At 38.9% G+C, this 27,615-nt stretch overlaps 1 protein-coding gene across 2 annotated transcripts in view; it reads left to right on the top strand.

The window, feature by feature from the left end:
* Positions 1 to 27,615, top strand: part of GALNT18 (polypeptide N-acetylgalactosaminyltransferase 18) — a 257,349-nt gene that overhangs the window by 216,114 nt on the left and 13,620 nt on the right. The window contains exon 11 of one of the 2 annotated variants that reach the window (XM_049819940.1): positions 22,483 to 22,647. The exons of the other annotated variant lie outside the window; for it this stretch is intronic. Coding sequence (XP_049675897.1) covers positions 22,483 to 22,647 — 165 coding nt within the window. The remainder of the gene's footprint in view (positions 1 to 22,482; positions 22,648 to 27,615) is intronic. 2 annotated transcript variants of the gene reach the window in all.

Below are 27,615 nucleotides of genomic sequence, written 5' to 3'. Positions count from 1 at the left end.
TACGCTGGGGGACACAAAAAATGCTCGTACACAGAAACAATAGGATTAATAAACTATCATCTCTGTTCTCCTCCGTTGTACCATATAGCTCACAGATCCGGGGCTTTTTCAGGTTGGTTTTTTTGGGTTTTGTTGTTGTGGGTTTTTTTAAGAAAAAACGGTTAATTATTATTGCTGTACATTACAGAAGTTTCTTCCCAGATTTTTTTTAATAATTTATGAAGAATTTCCATTTCATGTTTTGTGTATCATGTTATCTTTACCTTGCAAGTTATCTGCATTGCTTTAATTTTTGTATTTGCCTCTCAGCCCTGTTCATCTTGAATTCTGTTGACTCTCTATATGACTAAATCCTACTTTAGCATCACTATCATCTTTCTTGGTTAGCTTGTTCACTATTGATATGTCTGTCATTGATCCAGGAGGAGAGGGATGCATATGTGTTGTCTCTATAGTTTTGACTGAAAACAATTTATTCAGCGTTTTGTTAAATAGGTGAGGCTGATGCAGGAGAAGAGGGTAAGTGGAATATCAAAGGATTTGGTTTTCAGGCTGCTTAAAGTTATAAAATTCAAAACATGGTTATTGAGACTATGATGGTCACTGCAAGAACTTTCATCTCTAGTTTACATTTTTAAGGCAATTTGCCCAGCATATCTGTAGTAGAAAAACTGCCTTGAAAATGTAATTGAAACAAACTGTTGTGAGCAACTGCAGTGCCTAAGAATTTTAAATTATCAGAGCCTTTCAAGCTCTCATGTAGTGTTTTAATTTAGAAGAGATTAGAGTTGTTAGCCTGAATATTATACAATAGTTCAAAACCGTTCTCATCTGGGAAATAAAAATGCACACGCATTTCCAGGCGGGGGTTTTTTTGTGTGTTATAGTAAGTAATTTTTTTTGTATGGATAGTTTTGGCCAAAAGGATTCAACAAGTTAAAACATCAAAACATTTGAAAATGTGAAGGTGAAATATTGCTGAGCTCTAGATGATGAGCCTGGCACTGGATTTTTGGATTCAGATTCTGTGCTTTTCATGTTGAACACTAAGCCGATTAAAGGTAACACTGCCTTTCACATTGGGTTCAGTTCAGGAGTATAGGCTTACAGTAGTCTATTACATACACCCAGTGAGCTGGTGCCAAAGGGCTTTGCAGCTAACACCCCCAAAACATACTGGCTCTTGTGTTTTTGAAGCTGCTGCTGACTTCTGCAACGGTTGGCTTATACCCTGATCTTGGAGCCCAAAGTTGGCCCACTCGGAGATCTCACTCAAGCACTTTGCAAATGAGCACTACTTGTATGGAGTGACGAGAGGCGTTTCCTCACCATGGGTGCTAGACCCAGTGGAAGTAATAAAGGGCTGCTGGAGAGGGACCACGTATCTTCAGAAGGGAATGCGGCTTGTAGCTTGGCATCAGTGAAGTGGTATTCACTGGCTTGAGGCCATCAGCCATGTTGCTACCAAGGCTCTAAACACCTCGCGATCTCAACAGAGAAGAGCAGGCCGTGGGGCAGCACAGCTGGGCTATGCTATGTGGTGCTCGCACCCAGCGGGGCCCTGAGAACACCCAGCCTTGGGAGCTCCTCAACGGGCCATAGGAACGGTACGCTCTGCCTTCCCCAGGGTGGAGCCAGCTTTACTCCACCTAGAGGTAGGCTTTTGGTGTCTGGACAGAACCACTCCTCTTAGGCCTTGTTCATACTAGAGTATTGTTGTCAACAGCATAGCAGTTGAGAACTGCTAGAAGCTATACCTCCTGTCCATACACGAAAGCGGTAACCGTCTCTGGCCTTGGATGTGATGTAACTGGTGAAATGCGCGCTCCATCTTACTTGGTTTTATCTTAATCATTTCAGTGGTGCTTCACAAGTGTCCATGTATTTTTTTTCTCTTAACAAAAATTTATTAAGTGGCTATCCTGAGGCTACACACCCACAGTACCCTGATATTCCATACACTACTTTAGTGTGGAGTTGAAAATTTTTTAAAAGTGACATTAACTTTCCATTTTTTATTAACAATCTTTCTCTGCCAGGTGGAATAGGTTTAAAAATTTCCATACTTCAGCTGATTTTAATCTCAAAGATATATAGTACAATCAAAAAAGGACAGGGCTTTCCTACGCTATGTTGAAAATGTTTTTAATTAATTAATGCTTTTGGAGAAATAAAGCAGCTGTGTTGGGTACCTACAGTGTCTCATAATCTAATACTGTTTGAGCATTTCACATTTTCTGAGTGCATTAATTTGAAATAGATCAGAGTTGCATATTATGTAGCAATTACTAGTTATCCATATTTTAAAGATGTTGCTTCTCCTTGCAAACTAGCATTTCAATGAGCAGTTTTTTAAACCAATTGTTGCTTACAATATAAATTGTGCATAAAATCAGCATAGTTGACACATGTATAGAACTTGGAGATTGATGTTGTAGTAATTGTTGGATGGTTGTCAATTTAAACATTCTTTTGACTGATGTTATACTATCTCATTTGTTACTTCATCAGAGTTAAAGTTCTGAAGGTCAGATTTTTGTTTGTCAGATTCTTGACAGTATGTGAATAACTGTTACAAAAGGTAGTTAATACAGTAGATGGAAGATTCACTTTATAATTTCTCTATTTTTATCGATAATTTTATTGTGTCATTCCCTTAATTGAAGTCATCCACTGGCTCATTTAGAATTCATGGACCAAATTCAGTCCCCAGGAAAGCATATTTAACTCCCTCTGTAATTACACAAGCCATATTACTTTCACAGCATTCATTCAAATTCTAATCAGCAATACAGTTTCAGCTTAGTTTCTCTCTAGTATTGTCCACCACTAGCAGAGTAGGGTTATTTGCAGAATTGTTTATGGAATGGTTGTATCCACCATGTGTTTCTGTGAAGAAGGGTTTGTTTTTTTCTCCTGTTCATTAACCATCATTTGTCCACTCAGGAAACAGGCAGAATATCAGAAATTATTTGTTCACATAAAATCTTGATTGAATATTTATGAGTAACTCTAAAAAAAAAATCTGCATTGATTTGTAAGCCAAGAAAAGAGCTATGTTCGTCAGATAATTTATTTGAAATCAGCAATCAAACTAGCTCTTAGCAAGAGTTGAGTTCAATCTAAACCTGGTTATATTTACAGAGTAGAGGTATTTTCCCCAAAAGAAAATATGTGATACTAGAGATTGTTTCAAGAACCAATGGCTAGAATTTAAAGCCAGTTGGATACAAATTAGGAATAAGGTGCATATTCATACCAGAGCAGATGACTATCCATTATAAGAAGCAGTGACAGTAACTGTCGAAGTCATCAAAGCTGATACAATTTTGAAAAGTATAATTTAATGTGTTAAATTATATGTGTAAAGTTCAAATTATTGAACTTAGAGGTAAGCAGGTGGAAGTATATAGCCCATGGCATACGGAAGATCAATGTAAAAAACCTGATGGTCCTCTCTGGCTCTGAAATCTTCTAACATGTCAACTAAGTGGCAATCACAGCTAGTACTTCTTTGAATTTCGATTCAATTTAGAATGTACAGAAATGACTCTGTTACACTAGAAGAATAATGGTATGCCTTTAAAGGAATTGGTATATTTTTTACATGTTTTTGTAAGGTAAAGAACCTTATAGCTTTAAAAATAATTGCTCAATTTCTTGAATCATTTGCCACTTTTTTTTTTCCTTGTCTTTTCTCTTAAAGTGTGATTAAACAAATTATACAGGGATAGCTCTGTTATGCCAAGCCTATCTGCTCAGCTGGCTGTCCATAAAGGCTTAGAGCAATCAAGTGAAAAAGCTGATGAATGCATTTAAGTCATTCAGATGTTACTACAATATTAACTTTGTATTTGTTTAGCAGGGAGCTGCACTGATTGTGAACATTGGAGCTTTGTTGCTCTTGCTATGTTAAAGATGTAGTGATTTATTCAGCATGCATATTCCATTTCAGCATTTATTTGTAGTGCTTTCAAACTCTGAAATTAGCCTTAAAACTGTGAGGTCTGCATCGACTGGCTCACTAATGGCATCAGTTTGGGAAGGAAAAAAATAGCAGTACAGCTTATGAACTCACAAGTTTTGTTAAAATAACATGAAGTTTAAATAAAAGACTAGAGAAAATGAGATAGGTTACAACATTAAACCTGCAACTTTTACAGATCATGCTGTTTTGCATTTAGTATGGAGGTCTATGACCAAAGGGCAGGGACAGAACTCAGTATGTAAGAAGATCATGCCAATGATGGTAAATCAGAGCTGTGAATTTCAGGTCAGTTTTGGGTTTTAGTCAGATCTTCTATTTTATATTAACACTGAACCAAATCCTTAAATTTTTAATTTGTCCTGAAATGTGTTCGAATGAGGAAATCTCCCATTGTTCAAACAGAAATTATCAATACCATTGCATTAGTGTAGCACAATGTGATAAAAAGGTTTCCTTTATTATAATGCACCTGCACAGTGTTTTCACAATATGGTCATATAGTGGGTACCGACTGACTTCAAAATGTTGTGTCATGTCAGCATTATATAAGCATCATATAATTGCTTCGTGGATAGAATTATGACAATGACTGACTAATCATGTTGTTGTTTACTTGTGTCCAATGTAGTCATGACACTAAGTCCTTTCACCTATTGGATTGATTTAAAGCTCTCATCAAGTTTAACCTCTTTCTTGTTAGTAACTATGAATTTGGGGGTTTTAAGAATTTCTAGAGCAATCAGATTGCTTTTTTCCCAGATCGCATTTTTTAATTCAATATGATAAGTAACAGGAGTAATTGTGTTTGCATAGCGATGGACTGTGAGAATTGGGACCTGCTTGAGCACTCAGGGCAAATTTAAATATGAACTGTAAAGTGAGCTAAATGCTATTCTGCCAGATGTGTGACATACATGGTTAATACTCTCAAGTACCTAATTTCTCACTTTCAATAGGAGTCATACTGAATAATTATGGATTAACTGTTTGCTGCAGAATGCCCATTTCTGGCTTCCAAATATATTTTTAATACCCTATGTAGCTTGTTTTCAATTGAAGTTAAATCTGCCCACTGCAGACTCCATTCATAACTGCACATAAATAATTTGAAGGAATACTGTAATCTGAGAAACACTGCCTGAGATGGTAACTCTGTAGTTATGATCACTGAGACCAAAAAAACACCACCTACAAGAACTGTGGAAGGTTTGTTGTTTATTTCTCTTTGACTTCCTTGGCATTCTTCAAACTTCTAAAGATCAATGCTGATTAACTTTTTTGTTAATCAGACAAACTACCTCTTAGGATTCTTCCTGTCCCTCCAACTTTGTTGCTCTCCAACTGTTTGCAGTCTTGTGCTTATGGGAGACTATTTCCCAGAGTCACAGAATGGTTGAGGTGGGAAGACACCTCTGGGAGATCTTCTAGTCCAACCCCCCCTGCTCAAGCAGGGTCAGCTAGAGCAAGTTGCCAAGGAAAATCTCATGATACTTTTTTTTCTTATTTTGTCCGTACAAAGCAGATGAAACCCAGCTCATCTTGGGCAAGCGAAGAGTCCCCTGTATGAGCAAATATAAGTGGCATTGAAATAATTCTGTCTCTTCCCAAATTTGCTAACTCCAAGCCAAGGATTGTGTCTGGCCAGGGCTGAAGAAAAGTTCTGATCAAGAAAAATGTTCCATGGCCTCATGTAATCATCACTTCTCCGAAAGGCTAAAAGTTCGCCAAGAACTGAGACAGATATAAAAGAAACACTGATATTTCTGACACCTGTTCTTTGCTCTTTAAAGCAAGCCAGCCAAGCTATTAGGGATATAAGGTAACTTTTAATCAAATGGAGTAACCCATAAAACTGTTTCATCTTCAGTACAAAACAGTAGCAGCTGTGATTCAATAGTCCATACAGCAGTTGGGATGAAGCCTCCCAGCTGATAGTGAAGGATAAACTCTGAGTACTTTAGGCTAACAGGACAATGATGAAAGCTCTAATTTCGGTAAGGCTGTCCCAAGGATTTCAGTCAATTCATAATGAAATGCTATCTGGCTAACACCCATGAAATGTGGATCAGGCTTTAAATGTGGACCACATTCAGGCAACTCAGATACTTTGTGCAACCAGGAGAGCAAATCTAGTGCCCCATGTGCAGTAGAGAATGCAAGATCAGTAACAGTTTTATTAAGAGAGCACAGATCACTTCATGTACATACTTTGCGATAATGAAATCTGAGGAAGTTTGAGTTCATCATATTAAGTTGATTGTTGAGGGAAGGAAGCATCAAAATAATGTAAATAAAGAGTGGTACTCCTGTGAATAGGAAACATTTTGTATCACAAGTGCAAACGGATGCAAGTCATCTAAGAAATGCTACTTCATTACAAAACCAGGCTTTGTCCAGGAGATTCAGGAGTGCTTATGAAGAGATGCTTAGGGAGACACGTCAGAATTTGACCTCTCCTACTGAAAGGTAGAACAGCCAAGTGAAAAACCTACATTAATGTATATGAAAAGGCTACTTGGGAGCAGTTCTGCATGCATGAATTTCTAATCTTACAAAATGGAAGAACTTTTTCTCCAGGTTTGTAAACTAAAAGCTGGAAAGCTGGATCAATGATTGGCACATGTTGCTCTCACTTCTCTTTGATGAAAAAACAGATGGGTCCACATGGACTCAGATTGTTTTTCTGCCCGATCTTCAAAACATTTTTCTTCCCTTCAATGACTACAAGCACAAAATTATAATGAATCTCTACAGATCTTAACAGGTCCGATTGTGCTCAACACCATATCAGGATCAGGTACATTAGTCTGATTCAGCATCTCAGATGAGGATGTAGCCTGTCACCTCAGCTTCCCATTCATCTCCCAAGTTGTTCTTTGAATGTTGCAGGAAAAATATTTTCTGGTACCTGCTTTTAGGGCCGATGCAGTTTAGTTAACAAGGAAAGGGTTCTGTTGGCTTGAAGCAGACCATGAAATTTCATCTGGAATTTCTGAGAAGTTGGTAGTGTAATTTTTAACTCTCCAAGTTTCTTTCCTACTGTGAATCTGACAAGTATAAGTCATGGAGCGAGTTGTACTGGAGATTCTCTTGACTAATTGCTCCCCTGTGATTCTGCTTATGAGGATAACAACAGTGTTTTTTGAAAGGAGCATGCCAAAGGAAATAACTTGTAGTTGGCTGTAGTTCTGCCCTACAGATGCGCACCAAGGAAGGATCTGGACCAGCAGTTTGTTGACTGAAAATCTGACATTTTACTCCAGTCTGGGTTTTTTTGGGGGGAAAGCTAAGCGCAATTAATGTGGCTTTGAGTTAAACTTAGCTCTGCTCTTTTGTGGGTTTGCTACACTTAATTCGTGTCACGGACCAACAAAATATGTACAATACAGAGAAACCCACCCAGTGAAATAGGTATTACCATGTAGTAATCTTATTGTAAGCAGAGGTTCAGTGTAGGAGAAATCTCACTTCTGCAAAAAATCCAAGAACTTTGAAGCAGTGTAAGGCCAGTCTGTGTCTCCCACAGAACAGTAAGGTTTCCAAAACACACAGCAGGAGGCTGTAGACCCCACAATCTGCAGTCACCTACTCCATTGGGGTACCCATGAAACTCAGGACATAGCTGCTGGGTCAATGGATTACACTAGCTTTGTGGTCACAACAACCCAGTTATGGAAAGGATAGTGAATTGCCTCTTTTCGTAAGCTTCTGCACAGGCTACCTGGGCCTTTGAGTCAAGTGTCTAAGAATCGAGAGGGTTACTCCCCTCCTTCCTGGCAGTTTGGCATGGGTGCGTGGGTCAGGACTGCAGTGGTGTGTCTCCCCTTGGCAGGGTCTTTGCATGGCAGTTCCTCTGTCGCGGGCATGGGCCGTTGTCCCCTGGGAAGGAGGGGAGGAACAGGGAGAGAGCAGTTAACTCCCAAACCACTATTTCTCTGGTGCATGCCCCTGCCCACCCCTGCACTCCTAGGGAGGATCCGGTCCTAGAGGGCCCATGTAGGGACGCAGATTTGCTCTTTAGGGAGAATTAGCTGTGCAAAATAGTACAAATCACTAAATAGTTTATTGTACAATAGACAATTGTAATAATCCTTCTTAGTGGTTTTATTCATAGCAAACCAGGAAGCTGCTAACAGTAGTAATTGTTGTTGGTTTAGAACAATCAGAAGGATGTTGTAAAATAAATTTACTTAAAAGAGTCCCAAAAGAACTGTATTATTTATATTGCAAATATTCAGTGACTTTTAATTGTGATTGACTGATGTGCCTAGTTTTTGTATTAATACTAAAGAGCAAGACAGAGGGGTTTTTCTTTTCTTTAGGTCTGTGTGCTGCAGATACCACTATAGGATAATCTACTTCAGATAATAAAATAAAGGCTCCTAAGACGGGCAGAAAATGCGGGGGACGATCTGTGACATAATCTGCCTTTTGTGATGAAGGCAGCTTAGCCTCACAGCTGAGTGATACCTCGGCAGCCTGAAGCTTAGCGTAGCTATTTTAGCTATTCACTGTTGTACTGGAAGGTCATTTAAACAACCTGGTTTTAGAGTTGTTGGTTTTACTTTGCTGCCTCATCCACCTGGTAAGATGTTACTCAGAAACACGGAGCCTCTACTACTTGGCCCAAGGGTACCTGTAAGGCCTAAGTTTATATGCAAGCCTTCACAGTATGATTGAAGGCCCCAGAAATCAAGCCCTAATGAATGAGAAGCAGGGGGTGCGGGGGGGGGAGTATTGTACTATTTGCACAATTAAGCAATGTGCCTTTGCATATCACGGCATTTAGTGTTTCATTTCTTGCCAAGGTTTACAGCCTGATTTGTGCAAGGGGCACAATACGACGTTGGCAGTGGTGTTAGTCCCAGGAGAAATGAAGCTCACTTGGCCAAGCACAGTAAGGCTTCCCACACAGCTAGGACAGTTGAATTGGCATTAATGTCCTGCTTGACATGAAAGCAATTTCCTGCTTTTTAAACAGATTTATTTATTTATTTGTTCCTAGTCTAGAAAGTCTTTTTAAGACTGAAGTAATCATGGTAAGAAATCTTGGTGTATGGTTACTTCTAACATCCTTCCTCATTTCCATCTTTCCTTTAAAAAATGTCATTAGCTCTAGAAGTACATTCAGTGATGAAAATGTATCAGATGATGCTTTTCTCTGCCCTTTTCTTGGGGACCAGAAGAGCAAAAGAAAGAAGGAATGTCTGGGATGTGAGCACAGTATTCCAGCCCAAGACGCCTTTCGGTTTTATTTGCAGAGCTTTGTGAACTTTGCAATTTATTCATGAACACAGGCAAGATCGAAGCTACAGTTTTTGAATGAGGTCATGGTATACAGACTCTGCATTTAAATTCTAGATGCTGACTTCTCTCTCTGTGTCATTTGCTGTCAAACAGTGGAGCCACTACTTCCAGACATTTGGTGGGTGGGAAAATTACCACTTCTATTAAGGTACATATACTTCTCCACTTGTCTTGGAAGGCTTAAAAAATGTTTGAGGAAAGAAATTTCCTTTTAGGATACAGTTGGGTTGGATAAAATTTCATGAGTAGTCACTACAGAGAGACCAACAATAAAGATTGAAACACATCAGTTGAAGTGATAGACTTTGTAGTTTGAAATACATCTCTACAGCTAAGGAATAATGTTTTTACTTTTTGTGGGCTAGTGTAATTAAGGATTTGTTTTGATTTTGATGCTGTCCATTTAAAATACTAGAAATTCTTTTCTTCTGCTTAATGGGCTTAACTAGGCAAAACACTACCGAACGTGCCAGGGTCGGAACACTGAGTAACTTTCCTTTGTGCTCCACGGGACTGAGAGCTGCACCAATCTGCCCCTCTAACCCCTATCCACTGAATAACCATGCCACAGGCCCTCATCTGTTAAAGCCATCAGCACAAACTTAAAAGTGAAATTAAATGACGCTTTGACATTGTATAAAAAGAGAAAAGCTTAACTGTCAGTGACAGAAATGACGAACAAGAAATGGTACAGGTGCTCTTTCTTTGCTTTGGTGGTTATCAGTCATGTCTGCATCACTAGTATTCAAACTAACTCATCCTCCATTAACAAACTGTTGTGAAGTTGGATGTTAAGTCATATAAGTCATTTAAAGAAAAGGAAATCACAGCACAGACATCGGATATCTGAAATGTTATTCATATTATGACAAAGTGCCACTGCTGCTTTTAAGTACTAATGTATGGCTACTAAACCTGGCAGAGATTTGTTATAGAGTAGTTTATTACAAATAATGCTACTGAGCATGAAAGTAGGCCATATATAGTATTTGCCTGTTCTGCAATTATAGACTGTATATGGCATGAAAACTTGAGGCAAAACTTCTGCACACTTTAATAATGTCAGGGTTTTACTCTGAAAAATGACTAATTCTAACCTGGGGAAAGACTACAGACGTATCCACTGAACAGCTCAAGTGGCAGAGCTTGGTAAAAGAACTGCTTACCACTGAAATTGTAGCACTAAATATTCTGTGTATGGAAATGCACAATATACCTGCAAGTAATAAGCCTTTAAGGTGGAGCTCCCAGATGGCAATATGTCACAATCTCAGCCATACAATTTCTGAAGCCAGGCGAGAGCTTAAAAACTGAGGAAAATTGTCTATGCGAGTGCTGTACAACTGTGCTGAGTTTCTCTCGCACTTCTGGGTTTAAACAAAGAAAAATTCTTTTCCTTGTTTTGGTGTTTGAGGTCCTCTGCTGCACTGCAGAGGTCTTTCTAAGTAGTCACCGTGTTAGAATTTTGATAGTACTCCAGATAGCTAGTGCTGCTTATCTCACAGGTCGCTATATGGCACTCCTAACTAATTCACGAGTTTAATAATACCCATAATAAGACTTTTAGAGTATAATTATTTAACACCAAGCACTGAGAGGTTAGGAGGTCAAGTGGGAGGTTAAAACTGCTGCTGAAGGAAACACCGCTAATAGGACTAGGTGAAACCTTCAGAGCTTCCTTTTTGTCAGAGAGCAATGACAGACTGTGGGATGTCCTAGGCTCTTCAGCTTTAATTTGCACATTAATTTCAGCGTATTCAGTCCATTGTAAATTAAGTCTCTCACTGGGTTCTTTATAACTTTGTATCAGCTACTCTTCTAGCCTAGACTACATGTACTGACAGGTAGCCCACCTTCCCATAAAATCTGGGGTGATTTTAAAAACCTCAGTATGATGCACCTTTTACTGTTTTACATTCTGTGATTCCTACAGGATCTTTAAGTTCCAGCTTCACCTCAGTCTCAACAAGATGTTCCACTTGTGTTCTGACTGCAGACTTTGTAGAGTAAAATCAGTATATGTTTTCATTTAGGTCAGTGTATGGTGCTGCTTGGTATATATCATCTATAAACTATCACATGCAAAGGAAGAGGGGGAGAGACGCTTGGATCCTGACAGTTCATTTGATTTCAGTAGTATTATGTCAGACTTACTTATTTTAGGTTTGCTGTGAATGAATTAAGCCCCATTCTTCTTGCTATGGGATTTACTCCTTTGCATGTTGTAGAAGCAGACTAAAAACCTACTACTGAGACACTAAGAGCAGTTGGTTTTGCATTTCGATTTGTTCTTCTCTCGAAGGTGCTTGCAAGAAGGTCACTTTATAAACTTAAGTTTGACTGATGAACTCTTGTGGGTGTTTCATTTTGTTTTGTGGGGAAAAATAAGTATGTCCCTGATGGTAGACTAAACAAACAAACAAACAAAAGATAACCAGACTTCTGCTGACCAGCTGAGGTTGAAATGTTTTGCCTATCTTTTTGTTTTTCTTTTCTGTACATAATGCCTCAGTTCCATGTAGATGTTTTAATGTCTGTATTTTATTGTCTTCAGCACCAAAATAAACACTTTTTAGACAATTTTTTCTTATATTTGCATATGTTGGTATCAGTGTGGTACCTCTGGAAACCTTAAATCAAATGCATGCATGATCCTAAGAAGAATGGGTGAGATCTGTCTCATCAGAAATTAGAAACAGATTTGAGATTGCTTTCAGTGAAGCCAGGAGAGCCAGTAGGCATAGGAGTTAAGTAGTGTCTGTAGGGAGCTGGGAATTCTTCTCAAAGTTGTACGTGTAACTACCTTACTTTGTTCCCTTCACAAAATGACCAAAGTTCACAGCAGTTGTGGAACACGAGAGGAATTGAAGAACCTCTGTATCCATAGTCATTGCTCACTACAGGATTAAAGACGATAGGACTGGATTTAAAAAATAAATTAAAAAAATAAAAATAAAAAAAAATCAAACAACAACAAAAAACCCACCAAATCCTCGAGCTCAAGATGTTAGTAGAGTATCTTAATTTAGAAGGTGTGGCACTTACTTGTAATTTGCCTGACTTATCAGTTGCAGACACAAAATTTCATCAAATTCAGTTTAGAAGAAGGTAATAATAGTAGGAATAACACAATTTATTTTAACAAATGTTCAGAAGGTTATACCAGTAGGAAAAACACGTACATTTTTTCTGACACGTGGTAAGCTACATGACTCACCCCGGCACTGCATTTTTTTTATTGTTCTTCTTATTATTGTAGTTCTATGCATCCCAATAATGGCCCAGAAATATATTCTATTGAGTGCTGTACAGCCTTATAATAAAAAGTATGCCCTTGACTTGAAGAGCTGAAAACTACACATAGAATATTAGGAACAGGAGATTGTAGGACATTGTGGGAGAGAGGGGAAAGGAATGCTATCAGGTACCTACATACCATTCTTGGTTAATGTTTTTGGTACATCAGCAAAATTATTGTTTGGGTTTTGGGTTGGGGTTTTTTTGAGACATCTGCGCAAAAGGGAAATTCTGTGGAATGTGCAGAGGAAGCTAAGTTCCTTGGAAGATGCCAGCATTACTTTTCCTAGCTTCCAGGAATACTTGCTTGAAAAGTGTGACCAATGAAGGCATCCTGATCTAATTAGGAGTTAGAAGATAACCTATTGATACTTGCTGGGCTGGTAAGTAAAAGGAGGGGTTGAGAAGGGCTTTGAAAATGATGACAAGCAGTTTGTGCAGCATGGGAAACACAAGTGGAAGGATATTGCCTTCCTGAAAGGCAACCCGAAAACCAAGTTTTCAGAAGCATTCAGGATGGATTTGAAGAGGGCGTGAGTATTGATATCAGTGAGGGAAGCCAGCAGGGGTCAACTCTGAGTAGAAAAGCTGTATTTTAGAGGTGTGTTGCAGGAAAAAAAAAAAGGCTGTATAACAAGATTTGATGACTTTGGAAGAGGTTCAAGATGAAGATGTGTGTTACATAAATGCATGATTACCTGGATGTGACTACGTCTGTGTTAATGTGAAACACTTGGGTGTAGCTGTGAAAAGGTAAAAATCTGCTTTTAAACCTGTTGATGCTGAGCTACCAAATGCTTATACACAGATGGTAATGAACTAGCTCAGATTTTAATTTGGCCAGAAGGAGTCAACTCTGGTGTAAGGTATGGACCAGTGCATCAGCATGTGGGGACGATGGCTGAGTTTGTTTGCAGATGAGTATGTGTTGAAGAAGAAGAAACAGGGTAAGAAAGACGAGATTCTGTAGGAATCCACAAAGAAAACTGTGAAGAGTAAAGAGGGATTGGTGGGAGAGGGAAAAGGAAAATTCAGATGCAGGACAAAAAGTCACAGGAGCTGTAAGACAGTGTGCTTTTTTTAAAAAAAGAACACCATTGTCTATGCTAGAATGGTTCTGATTTTATTTTTTTTTACTGTGTTTTATTTTTTTCCTGTGGAAGAGTGAAACCAAGAGAAGCTTTAGGAAGTGAATCAAGTAAAATTTTAATTTATCCAGGCCTTGTTAATTCTGTAGTTACCAGCATTAGGAAAACTATGGAAGTAATTACTGAAAGCATATATAAAAACAACGATTGACAGTTCTATTAAGTTTAAAAAGTGGAGCTTAAGTAAGAGGATTTTTATTTGCTTGTTTTAAATAAAACCAAAGCAGAATAGCAAAGTAGGCAACAGCAGAATTAGGTATTCCACTGCAATATAGGTTCATTAATTTAAATTAAAAAGTCTGGCATTGAATTCCTGTCCGTTTTCTATTAAAATAATGTTAACATTTTTGTGTCTTTAAGCCTGTATTTATAGCATCACACTATATTATTTAAAGTTTCTGAGCACCTTGGGTTTATTGCTATCAAATATTGATTGTTGCTTAGAGTTCAGAAGTTAATTAGTGCACAGGCATGAAGAAGAGCAAGTAGGTCAGATAATCAGTACGCTGGTGGGTTAATTCAGTAGATACAAATCTAAACACTGAAGTGAAATAGCAAGTTGTTTTCTTCTTACATGATTTACAATTTAAGTCTAAACTACGTTGTTGCTACACTTGGTACGCTAGCTGTTTGTCAGGTCATCAGTAAAACAAGTTTCATAGTGAATAGATCCTCAACATGGATAATATATGGTTATAATTGGTTTAAAATTGTATCATCAGGCTGCACCAGCTGAAAACCTACCTCAAAAAATAACATGAATCTTCTAAAGGTTGACCTATGGCTTAGGGATAACTTTCTGTACTTCTCAGCCTGCGTTCTTATGCTTGCACGTCTTCAGGAGGAAGTCTTTTGGGGGAGCACAAGACGCAGCGATGCTGCTGATTGTGGCTACAGGACAGCACAGCCTCTCTCTCCTGTCGCTTCCTACATGAACAGTAAATAGGAAAACGCTTGATTTTTATCTTAGTGATGTATTTGTTTGTGTTATTCATAATGAATTTGGATTCTGTCATGAGTTTCTTATCAGGGTTGGAAAGTTCTTTTGTTCAGATTTGTTTATGTAACAAGAAATGCTGGAATAAAAGTCAAGAACAACATAAACAGCCAAATAACAGCAATGTTAGCTAAATCTGGATTTACTGGAATCCACCAGACTGCTCTTTAGCTGGAGTTGTAGTCAAGTATGAATCTGCTGTGAGGCTTTGGACCTACTATGTTAATATATTACTCCTGACAATAAATGACTTCATAGACTCATTTGAAGAAAAATACAGTTCAAAGATGGAATAAAGTAGCGGTGAATCAGGCTTCTTATCCCTCGTAGTTATTATGCCAAAAGCAGGGTAGCAAATAAATACTGCTGGTGCTGAGCATTAAGTTTGCTCATTATAAATGCAGAGTCATGTACCAGTCTTCAGCGTGATTTCATCTGGGAACATTGCCATAAGGATTACAAATGGCTTTCAGCCTGAAAATTGGTGTGTATTGCTTTAAACTTCCAGTGGGGAGTTGGCAATTTATCCTTCAGATAATCATCTTGTGTTAAGTTGAACATCTTACTGTAACTTTTTGCTACATGATAAACCAGCTCCTATGAATAATTTACTGCAACTGGCAACCCACTTCAGCTCTGAAGTCTTTATCAACTCTGGTGGCTCTTCAAAGTTTAATAATAAACTTGGAGCCAAAAATGTCATTGCACTTCAAGTCAGCAGAATTTCAGTGTTAATTGCAACAGGAATCACATTTTGATCTTTTAGGGAAACTATATCACATCATTGTGAGGACAAAGCTGTGTATTTGTGTCCAAGTCAGCAGAGCTCATGTACCTTCCCTTGTTCTCTACAGCATCATGTTTGTGCAGATTTTATTTCATGTAGGTGTTTGAAAGATTTTCACTGGGCAAAAAAGTTGGCTGAATTACCTGGGCCTTCATTGCTCTCATGGCAGATTTGGGGTGTCTTCTGTACTGTACCACTGCAACGCAGCACGCAAGATGTGAGTATCCCACAAAAATTATCGTTCTAGCCCTACAGGAAACCTGCCATGGCAATCCTTTAGTAATTTTCTAGAAAGAACAGCAACACCTTTCAGTCTTCTAGGCCCTGACTGACTGGCTGCTTTGTACCAGTGAAGTCTGTCCTGAGGTTTTGGTCTGCTCCATCTGGCTACGCTGAGCCTCACTGCTGTTAAGAAGGAACTGAAGTACTAACTGGGGATTTTGCAAATTGTGCTTAGCATGATTCCCTCCGTGTAAACAAAGGTAGCCAAATCTTGTCAGATGAGCTCTAACACCAGGAAAGAAGGATCTGCTATACCTGTATGCTAGATTCAGCATGCATTATCTCTGCTCTAAGCTTCGATAAAGCACAAACTCATTTTTTTCTGATTTTGAGCATTCTGCTGACACAGATCTCCTTTTGCTATGCCCACTTCATGCCTCTGGCACTTGCATCTGCTGTGCACATGTTTTTCCCAGTGAGGATTAGCTTAGCAGAGGATGAACTCTTTGGCAGTTAGATGGCTGGCTGTATAAGTGATATTTCAAAATTACAGCTAAAAGCAGAATTTGTCTAGGAGATAGGTGGAACAGAAGGGCAAAAGGACCCTTTGTTCTGAATGTAACAATTGAGATTTAGGGGAGACTGTGACTCCAAGCGTGAACTCTGCTTTTTCTCTTCCATGCTGATTTGCTACGTGAGATTGCATCTAGAGGGAGGGGGAATCCCTGCATTCCCCAAAAATGAGCAAGGGTGTGGCTTGGTCCAATGGCAAATAAAGGGCGAAGCTGCTGCTCCTTTATTCTGGAGCTTGTCTGAGTATCAGTACTGTGTACAGCTTTTGTTTTCATTGCAATACTGTATTGCAAGTTTTCCTGATATTCAAGCAAATTTTCTGAAAAAGTTAGGCTTAGGATATTAAATAGAAGAAGTAATATACAGCAAATTAGTTCACCTGAAATGCAGGTGGGGAGAATATTTAGGACATCAAATTTTCTCAAGAAATCTTCGTGATGACTAGGAACTGTTAGAGAATCCTAGGCTATGCGCCTCTCAACTACCATTCATTTGTGTTTTCATCCTTTAGCTGTCTCCTTAGGACAAATAAATTTTGTTCTTAAAAAAACTGTTTAGAAAAAACAAGAAGTATCTAAGTATGCCTTGACTAAATGATCAGGGGGCTGGAGCACCTCCCCTGTGAGTACAGGCTCCAGGGAGACCTTATAGCAGCCTTCCAGTACCTAAAGGGGGCCTGTGGGAAACACAGGGAGGGACTCTTTAACTGGGATTGTAGTGATAGCATGAGGGGTAACGGTTTTAAACTGAAAGAGGGTAGATTTAGATTAGATATTAGGAAGAAATTATTTATGGTGAGGGTGATGAGGCACTGGAACAGGTTGCCCAGAGAGGCTGTGGATGCCCCATCCCTGGACGTGTTCAAGGCCAGGTTGGACGGGGCTTTGAGCAACCTGGTCTAGTGGAAGGTGTCCCTGCCTATGGCAGGGGGGTTGGAACGAGATGGTCTTTGAGGTCCCTTCCAACCCAAACCATTCTGTGAATCTGTGATTCTAAATCTCACTCTCTCACCTTATTTAAGGTGAAATTAAGATTTTGGGAACCATTTTATAAGTTTTATTAATGTGATACCAATCTCGGTTTGCTTGTCTTATATTATGTCTTAATGTGAATAATCAGATTATTAGGTGGAGCAAACAAGAAATGAAGCAATGGCCTTAAATAGGACACTTCTAGGAAAATAAATTAAAGAAAGCTACAGAATTATTGGTCCTTTAGTTGGAAGATACCATTTTACAGGCACAAGGATATTTGCAGGCCAAGTTTCTCAGCAGATGTAAAAAAACCTCACCTTTTACAGTCCAGAGGAGGATTAATTATGAAGGTGATTAGTTATGGGGCTGTTCTCCAAGAACACAAGGGAGACTGAAACAGAAGCCTTGTGGCAGAGGCCTGTGTCAAACTTTGAAGGCAACTGATATGGGGTTTTTTTCAGACCCAGGTATGAAGCTTTTGTTACTTTAATCATTTGCTTGCTGTAAACCTTCAGATTAATAACACAAGGTTTTGTTTTGAACAACTTCTTCTGCATCACTTTAATCTGCTGCAAGCCCCAGGCTTCCAGAGAACTTTCTTGAGGACACTGAATTCAGCTGGACCTGGAGCGAGGGCAGGGAAAGCAGGCAGCAAGCGGCAGCCTCCAGAGCCAGCCTGTCGGTGTGTGAACAGCACTCATCCGCCCTTGAGAAGCACCTGCTGGGAGTGTGGTTGAAGGAGATGTGGAAGTGCCTAAGGCTCAGGCCCCATGTTGACTCTGACACTTTGCAGATCACAAATCCTGCCTACGTTTTTACAGAGTTTCTAACTGACAGTAATGCTGAATCCTTGTAATTTCGCTTCTTGAGAAGATAAGTGCCTTTTGTAGAACCTAACTGATTTCCTGAACAAAGGTGCTCCCTTCCAGTTGCCCAGGAAACACAGTTGTACATCAATACTGTTACAGTGAAAGAAATACGTGGTAAAGTGCTGTGGGCTACAGCAGACTCATGAAATGTAGGGAGGCTTATTTTGTTACAGAATAAGGGAGTGTTAGTTTGGGGTTTTTTTAACCATGTGCTTTGGTACCAACATCCAAGCGAGATTTTTTCTGTGGGAGTTCAGGAGCTCCTCAGGGAGTATGTATGTGATGGTGATGTGAAAATGTGTGGCTGTGTTTTGCTGAGGTTGCGTCTTCAGTGAAAGTGCAAAGGAACTTTGAATGAATCTGTATATCGGCATACAGCAAGTGCTTTGACTTCAGTGGAACTAAGCAAATATTTGGTTATTGAGTCTCCAGTCCCTTGAACAAGGACATTTGCTGTTGTAGCAGAAATGAAAGGTCCAAGTTCTTGGTAAAATTTTCAAAGTTACCATAATGACTTAATAGTCCGTATTCAATATTTAGTTGTTTGGACTTCCAAGAAAGTACTGGAGTGATTGTTCAAAAGTTACTTTCCTAAATTACTGCAAAATTTCTATTTTGTTCTGTTAGTTGATGGTGATGTTGCAATACTGTAGGAACAGATGTGCTGGTAAAATGTGTTTTGCCTGTATCTTCTGAAGTGTTTTAAACAAAAGTGCCTCAGTTTTCCATTTTGTGCTGAAGTGGACTGCAAAACAGCTAGCGTACTTGTTGATGCTTGTTAAAAGCATCCTCTGAAGAAATAATGCTGTGGGCATTTACCTATTTAACAACTGATTTAAATCACAGGTACAAACTTTTTTATAGGGCTACACATAAGATGATGAAACGTAAGCATGGTTTTAATCTGTAAGATTGTATTTTACCTGCAAGTCAATTTAAAATATGATCAATAAAAAGGCATATACGTGCATACCTAATAAGTACATTGTGAGATGGTAACTCAGTTCAAGTAACTCAGCTGGTTAATCTCCTACTGCCCACTCCAGAAAGGTAATTTGTGTACCATCTTAAAAAAAAACAACCAAACAAACAATAACAAAACACACACAAAAAAGAAACGAAAAAAGAAACCCCCAAAGTACTCTGGAAAATTAAAAAAATCAAATAGAAACAGGGAGATACAGTGTGAAAGCAATTAAAATACTTTTCTTAATATATGAAATTATTTAAAGGGAGGCTTTACCATGGTTTCAAGTTTAATAGCTTTAGGTTTCAGCCTAGAAGAGCATTCGAGTTTGATCAGTAGTCTCAACAGTTAATTCTGTTTTACCAAATGGATGTCCTCCCTTTATCCTGACATAGTTATTATTATGCTGTCTCAGTGCAGGGACTGTTTTATACTTGGGTTGGGGGAAAGGAGCCAGTTCTAAGAAAACTTTTCTGGCCAAGTGCAACACAAACCGATACCTCACTGTTTGCTAGCGTGCTGCTCAAGTAGAATTTGTAGAGGGTATGTGCTTTTCATGTGATTCCTCCATTAGGAAAACATAGTAGTTAAATTACTAGGTTGTGCAATGTTTTCAATTCTGAAAAAAGATATGGTATTATTGGGTAAGATAGTAAAATATTTATAATAATGAATATATAGAATAATTAAATAATATCCATATTACTGGATAAGCAAAGCAGCATCCTGAAAGAGCCTAATTAGAAGGACTAACTGCCACCGTACCACAGTCTGTTTCAGTTTGAGCTTATTTTTACATGCCACTTAAGAGCTGAAAGGTGCTTTTCCCAGTACTAGGTGAGAATACAAGATTTCACACCTCTTTTTCTAAACTGGTCCATAATAAAAAATGAAGTGAGATTAGTAGGTAGGGTGAGCTCTCTAAAGATAAAGATCAACCTGCTAATTATCCCTATTAAGCATAAGTGCATTTGATGGTTCTATTTCTGTACAGTTTTGCCAACAAACAGAATTGGGTAATTCCCCCAGCCAGAGCCATCGTTCTGCTTCTGCCCAGAAGGCTGCCTAGACTGAACCATTGCTGATTTGACACTAAAAAAACACCTGGTGAAGCTGCACTGTGAGTTGGGCTTGCATTATCCAGGAAGATGAAATTATTACCTTCAGGTCACTCTCTGAAAGGCTGAGGAGACTGAGCTAATAAAAACAGCTCAGCCCTGAGGGTTTGCAGGTACACCACTTTTTTTGCACAAGTAACCCTGAGCTATATTGTGGACTTCTCAGAGTTACAGCCAAGCCTGCTCATTTGTTTTCAGTGACTGATGTGTATCTTTAAGAAAAGAAAAGAAAAAAATGCAAACCCCCTTGATTTTCTTCTACCATGTCATCTCTGGTGACAATGTGCTGAGAAAATTGAATTAACAAATAACTTTCTGTTAGTAAAAAAAAATGCAAATAACTGACAATTTCCCTCTCATTTTTCTAGTAGTAATTTTAGGTAAGAGGCAAATGAGCTGCAACAAAATGTTTGTCTGTAGAGTCAGTGTATTAACAATCCCCTTAAAAAGATCATCTTGATCTTACTGACTTGCTATATCACTACCTCAATCTCTCTCCAAAAAAAGCATCTGGATAAATCTTAAAACATATCTAAAATAGTTGCCGTTGGTCTGTCTAGAAAGTGCATTCTCAATATTTATTGCTCTTCTAAAGCACCAGTTTTGTTTGCAGGAATGTTAATTATCTAACTTATGGATGGAGTCTGTTGGGGTGTGGTCTTGTTAGCCCTTCTACAGTTCTTACTGTTTACTTCAATCAGTAACAACCAGCCATTTTGGAAATGTGCTCTGCTAGGTCCTTTTATTTACCCTTCTCTTCTCCTGTAAGGCATCACTGAACTATTCAACTTTTCTCTATTTGGACTCTTAAAACCTAGACTTGCCTTAGTTCAGCCAGCTCAGATTTCTGTTATCATTTCTGTGGGGTGAAAAGAATGAAACCAGATGAAGGGGGTCAAAACTTTGATTAGTGTAAACCATTAATGGTAACTTCATTAACTTTTATGCAACTATGTCAGTTTACATTTGCTGCGCATCTGCCCCAGAAGTGTTCCAGGAGGGTAAACAGAGGACATAGTCTTGCACAGAAACATCACCATATAATTTCCAGCTCTCCTTTTGTTACAGACACATAGAATGGATACAGTAAGATGACGGGAACATTAATTTGGTGCATCTGTCCAGCTCTTGTCTGTTGTGACTCTGATACCACTAGAGTTGTCAAAGCCTTAGACCTACCCTTACCGGATAAGGTTCCTAAAGCATGAAGTTGCCATTTCATCTTTCTCATGGTCCTCTCAGGAAGAAGGTCTGATTTTAGCAAAATAAATTCTGCTTGTGATTAGCAAACAGACAATCCCAGCATAGTCCTGTGTTAACCTTTCTGGGCTTATATGTAACCTGTTATCTTCAAGAGGACACGTTATTGACTCTGTCTGGCAAGCTCACCTTCCTTCTTTTTCTTCCTTCTAGAGAAACCATCCACGTATCTGTTGTAGTCAGAGTGGAATTTGTGTACTATAATAGTGTCGTGCCTTCAGTCATAACTATAATCACCGAGGCCGACGAGAGCACTCCTTTGCTACAAATCCAGAGCAGTCAGCATCTGGTCCCTTTTTCCAGTCTCTTATGTCTGTGTGTATTGACATATACAAAATAAAATGAGAACAAATAGCCTGAAACATGGCCATTCTGGTCTCTTTCCTGCCATGTATCTGTCTGTCACCAACTGCTAATAACTTTTTATTGTATATACTGGATTCTGGTTAGCTGCCTCAAATCTGTTTTTTAGCATTTGTAGAAAACCTTCTATTTATCTTTTTATGTGTCGTATAAAAGATTGAGATCCTTCCTGCTGAACTGTTGTGCTGCCGTTCTCTTTTCTTACCTCTCCGGTTAGATACTATCCTCAGATGAAATAGTGTAATCAGTTGATGGCAATACTCAGACTAACCCCACTTCCTGCTAGAGGGTGTACATCTTGCTCTTTGAAGACCCATGGTGCATGACCATAGGAAACAGAAGTAAAAAGGCACACAATAAGACAACAAGCAGTTTTGTTTGCATATTTCTTATTAAATAGTTAACCAGCATCTACTTGTTGGTAACAATTAATTGTTAATTTAGAACAACTTTTAAATGTTTTGTTGCCTCCTGCATGAAAGGAAATAATTTAAAAGCCACTATGGGGTCAGCCTACTGCTATTCAGCATATTTATCTTTGCCATTAGCTTTTTGGTAAAAGTGCTGCTTCTGTCTAGAGGCCACAAATCTTGTTTGTGCTTCCTGTTGCAGAATGTTTATTACACAAGCAATCAGCAGCTCCATGTGGGTGTTCTGAGTCCCACTATCGACGATGATGACAACAGATGCCTGGTGGACGTGAACAGCAGGCCCAGGCTCATTGAATGCAATTATGCCAAAGCCAAGAGAATGAAGCTTTACTGGCAGTTTACTCAGGTAATTCTTACTCAGCAGACATTTCAGAAAGTTCAAAAGCTCTATTTCTGCATCTGAAGTGTGAGTAATCTCTTTACTAACAGAACTGAACCAGATTTATCCTTGCTTTCTTTGCACGGAGGCAGGAAGTTATGTTTACATTTGATCCCAATGTCAGCTACCTTAGGAGGTTATAAAACTTGTGTTCTATTTTCTGAGGTCACAAGAAATTATTTGTTTCTAAGGCAGAGTGACTGCTACAGAATTATCTCAATTAAAAAAAGTAAAAGTTATTTTGGTAGAGTCAAATGCAAAGTAACCTATTTAGGAGCAAGAAACAGAAAGCGTTTTTGTTATTTGGTTTTTTCGAAGTGGCAACTCAGAAAAGGGGATAGCGGGTCATTGATGATAACAGCCTCATCATGAGCTACTTGTGCAGTTCCTTACTTAAAAAGGCTAATGCTTTTATGTGTGAGAGAGAGAGAGAGAAAGAAGCGCAAGTGAAGGCTGAAAAATGATTTCACAGTGATGACAATGCTGATAGGACACTGAGTCCAGGCCTGGTGTCCGCATGTCATAACTGATTTAGAAATACAAGGGAGAACTATAAAGAAGCCCCAAAAGTTATGGGGCTAGGAAACACACTTTGTGATATAATGCTTACGGAGATCACTCTGTTCAGGTTAGCTAAGAGGAAGTGGCAAGGTGACTCAAAGCATACCAGTGTTTCCACAGAGGGACATAGGTTATCCTGAAGACAAAACAGGTTCCAATGGTTGGAAGCTAAAGATAGTCAAATTTGGTCTTTCGAAGGAAGGTAAGATTTTCCTAAGGTAAGAATTAAGACATCGGAAGTTTACCATGTCAGGTACTGACATGTCGGTTGCTTAGGATAAATAAAATTTAGATTACAATGCTTTCTAAACCAAGTACCTGACTTAGCTTCTGTGAAAAATTTAATAGCTAGTGCAAGTTTGGTCACAGTTGCTCCTCTGCAGCTTTGAAGCTACGAATCTAGTTGTGTACTCCAGCCCATGGGCTGAGGCTCAGCATTAAGGTAATTCTATCCCTGCATTTAGTTTTTCTGTATCATCCACGTGGGTTTGCGAATATCTTTTCTGCCAGCTCATTAGTTTGTTGGTTTTTTTCTTTGACTTCAACAGCCATGTTCAGTCTATTTTAGGACGTTGGTAATACAGTTTCGCATCCACCCTAATGCAGAGAGCATTTGGACAGTAATCAATACAGCATACTATTAACATCATTTGTATTTATACTTTGAAGTAATCCAGATCTTTGTCTTTAAGGGGTAGCTCTAAAGCTGCAGACCTTAAATCCCTAACCTGGAAAGACATCCCAGCTTTCACTTTCAGTCTCCTTAAGGGCAGAGTTTTAATTATGTCTTCTCTGAAGTTGTAAAAATAGTCTCATTGTGAGCGTGGGGGCTCACTGTGGCCATCTCTGCACTTGATTTTCGGTACCATTTTAAAAAAGTATAATTAATATTTATTTAAATAGTATTTCAGTAACTTGTTAGTACTGTCCACCTATTCAGCGATTGCTCTGTATAACCCAACCCTTTGGTGACAATTAATGGTTTCTACTCCAGAATATTGCTGCTGTTTTGTAATCCTAATTACATTAGATCTGATTTGGGGAGCAGCAGTAGAATGCATTGATAATTTAGCTATTAAAAGCTTCAGAAATGGTATTTAACTACTTTAGGTTTGTTTTCTGTCTGTATTTCCATTTCATGTTCCAAATACAATTTCCCAGTGAAGGTGCAGTGCTGTTAAACTAGGCTCCATGGACTGTACTTAAGTCTTCTACAAAGAAACTTCTGCCCAGGAGAAGTGAAAGCTAATTAGTTGTTTCCTTATGATAAATTAAGAGACAAATGAAATAATTAAAAGCTTGCTGTTCAGAAAGGATTTTGTTAATACCCAATGCAATTAAAATGCCATTATTTCTCAACATACAGCATGGTACACAGCCCCTCTGTAAGCTAGAAGAAAGTTAATGAGAGTAATCAAGGATTGCCAAGATCAGCTGATGAACTCCATTTGAAATGCTCCCATTTAGTCTGGTGAAAGGATGTGTTTCTGTGAATACACTGGAAGCTGTTTATCTGAAAAGAGTCTTTTTTATTATGTTTTTAAAGCTCTGGTATTTATTTTCCATATTATGCAGTGAGCAGAACTACCGAAAATAAGCAGGATTGTAAGTATTGATGCTTATGTAGTCTTGAAGTTTGTGAAATATTAATTAAAATGTAGATGCCGGCCATAGCTTTTTATAGCACCTCCCTTTGGCTGCAAGTATGCTTTCACTTCTCTGGATTCTCTAGCGATTCAACAAGAATGTCTGATGATACAGATAAATAAAAATAGAGCAGTGCAAGTAGAGAAATTGTCTCAGAAAGGAAATGGGAACAAGACTTACCAACCAAAGCAGGGTAAACCAATTGAACTAGATTTCCCTGACCAGCACAAAAATCAGTATTTGCCCTGCATTCCAGACACGTATCTTAAAATTTGAATGAGGAAGCTTTCTCATTTTTCTGCAAAACACACTATATATTCTGAGAGGCACCCTAATAGTGTGTGGTGGGACATGGACTTCAGACTGGTTGATAGAAGACTATACAGCTTTTTGGAAAAAGGATTCTTCAGTTAACATTTTCCTCCTCCCTTGCATTGTTGAAATCTAATGATGAGAGAAATCCTTATGACAGAAGTAGAAAATAGGGGTCATCCTCAGCTAGTGGTCTTGCTTCTGTAGTTCTATTGCAGAATTATTTAATTCTTAATTTGCATCTTTGATTAGAAGTCTGTGCGTGTATACACATATATACACTTGTGTGTGTATGTGTGTATATTTAAATTTAAAAAAGAGACATCAAGTTATCTTTTAGTTTGGTTTTAAAATTTTAAGTTATGTTGCTACCTTCAATTGTAGGCGGCTGGAGTCAGATACTCAGATGTTCACTGCTATGTTGTGGACAAAATAGTCGTTTAATGGGCATTCATATGGAGGGAACTGCCACCAGTACCTCAAACTGTTTTCATTATATATCATACTGGCTGACTGGACAGAGGCCTTGGGAGACCGTGGTATCCTTCTGTACTGGACAAACTTGCATTGAGCATTCAAAGCTCATATTATGTGTTTGTATAATCAGGATCCATCTGAGCAAATTTCCGTGCGCCACAGTTTTGTACAGCTGCCAAGTGCAACACGATCCAATAAAATGTGGGCTTCAGTGACATTCTTCCTTCCAAGGCTTCTTCAAGTGTTTATAACTGTAATTATGTCAAATTATGTAAATTAGCCCTGAAAAGACTCCAGTCAACTGGGTAGTGTTCAAGAATTTTATTGTTCAGGTTGTTTGTCAAGTCTTCTCTTAAGGGAAATGCTTATTTTGGGAATACTTTCATGCTGAAAAGTCTTCTAGGTGTTTGCCAGTTCACCTAGTTCAGTCTGTCTCGCCACTTTTTCATTTAATTGAGCAAAAAAAGACCTTATAGCAAAATAGCAAGTAATTCCCAGAAATTACACAAGGCAGAGAGGACAGAATTACATGGTAGTAAAATGATCAGAATTTTACTAAAATATTAATTTAAACACGGTATCAAGGAAGCTGCTCTGGCGTCATGAATCATCAGGAAAGCAAAAATTAATCTCAGTTGCTACTGAGCACCCCTTATGTAGTAGTGAACAATTAGTCCTGCTCACACCCTGTGAGCTCCTTACGGCACGGAGCAGGCGCACGTGCAGTGTGCTGGCAGCAGCAGCCTGTCCCCCCCGTAACCAAATGCTTGCAGGAGGCATCAGGTCAGCAGCACATCTGCATGACAGTCACTGTCCACATGCTCAGTCAAGCTGCTGTCCTTGGGACTGCTGTAGGGGTTGCATTACGTGGTCTGTTGTGTGACAGCGAAGGGGCACCGAGATGTAGGAGAGTGAGGCCAGTGCACCTGGTCAGATATCTCCTTGCGACATCTTTCAGTAGAAACTGCTTATGGCCAAAACCATGCTCTTTTGAACTGACTATCTTACATTATCAAGGTTTTTCTGTGTGCTAAGAAATAGTACATTCTAAATGCTGCAGTCAGGGTTTTTTTGGAGGGGGGGGGGGGGGGTATGGGTTTCTTTGTTTAAGAATTTTCTCAGTCTCCAGTCTGATTTCTGAGGTTTATTGCTGATAAAAAGGCAGTTGTGACGTAACACCTGCCCTGTGAGTAAAACTCATCTCTACATACATCAGCTGGGTGACCAGCAGGTCATCTAGAAAGTACACTTACGGCATGTTAAGACTCCTCCAGCAGCAAAACAAGGGCAAAAGGAGGAAGTTTTTCCATAATTACTCTTTATCTTGAAGTGTCTTCATGTTTATATTTAGCTGGATAGGGATGCGACTGTTTCTTATGCTTCTAAGGAGACTAGCTATGCTGTCACTATTTGCTGTTGTGAGAAATGTGACATGTGAGGGCTCTGTGCAAGAAGAGGTATAAGGATGGACACGAGGCAGACCTAAAAAATGAAGAGATGAATGCTTTTAAGGCTGTTCCATGTTGAATCCTTTTCAGTACAGCAAGCTCTGTTAAGTAATTCAGCCAACAGTGTGGTTGCCATAGAAAGGTAAGAAGAGTGGGCACTCATCGCAGACCTCATGGGAGGAAGAGGCTGTGCAAAGGCTATGCTCAGCACCGGCGGGTACCCATATCCAGTAGCAGTTGCATCTGCCTGCGCTGCTAACATTGCTTTTACATTTTATGGAGGAGATTGTGATTCTAGTCAGTGTTGCAGGTTTCCACAGAAAATCTTCCAGTTCAGAAGTGTTCAGAGGGGGTGGTTTATGCTGTCCTGAGAAGCTGTAAATAAAATTTGTTGCTGACGACTGTAGTTACCATATGTATAATTTCCAAAATATCACAGTAGGAATTGCTTTGGAAGGAAAAGGGAAGACAGACGAGAGCAAATGAATTA

The sequence above is a fragment of the Accipiter gentilis genome, chromosome 17, assembly GCF_929443795.1.
Source record: "Accipiter gentilis chromosome 17, bAccGen1.1, whole genome shotgun sequence".
Taxonomy (NCBI): Eukaryota; Metazoa; Chordata; class Aves; order Accipitriformes; family Accipitridae; genus Astur; species Astur gentilis.
The sequence above is the reverse complement of the archived record's forward strand: the minus strand, read 5'-3'. Positions and strand labels throughout refer to the sequence as shown.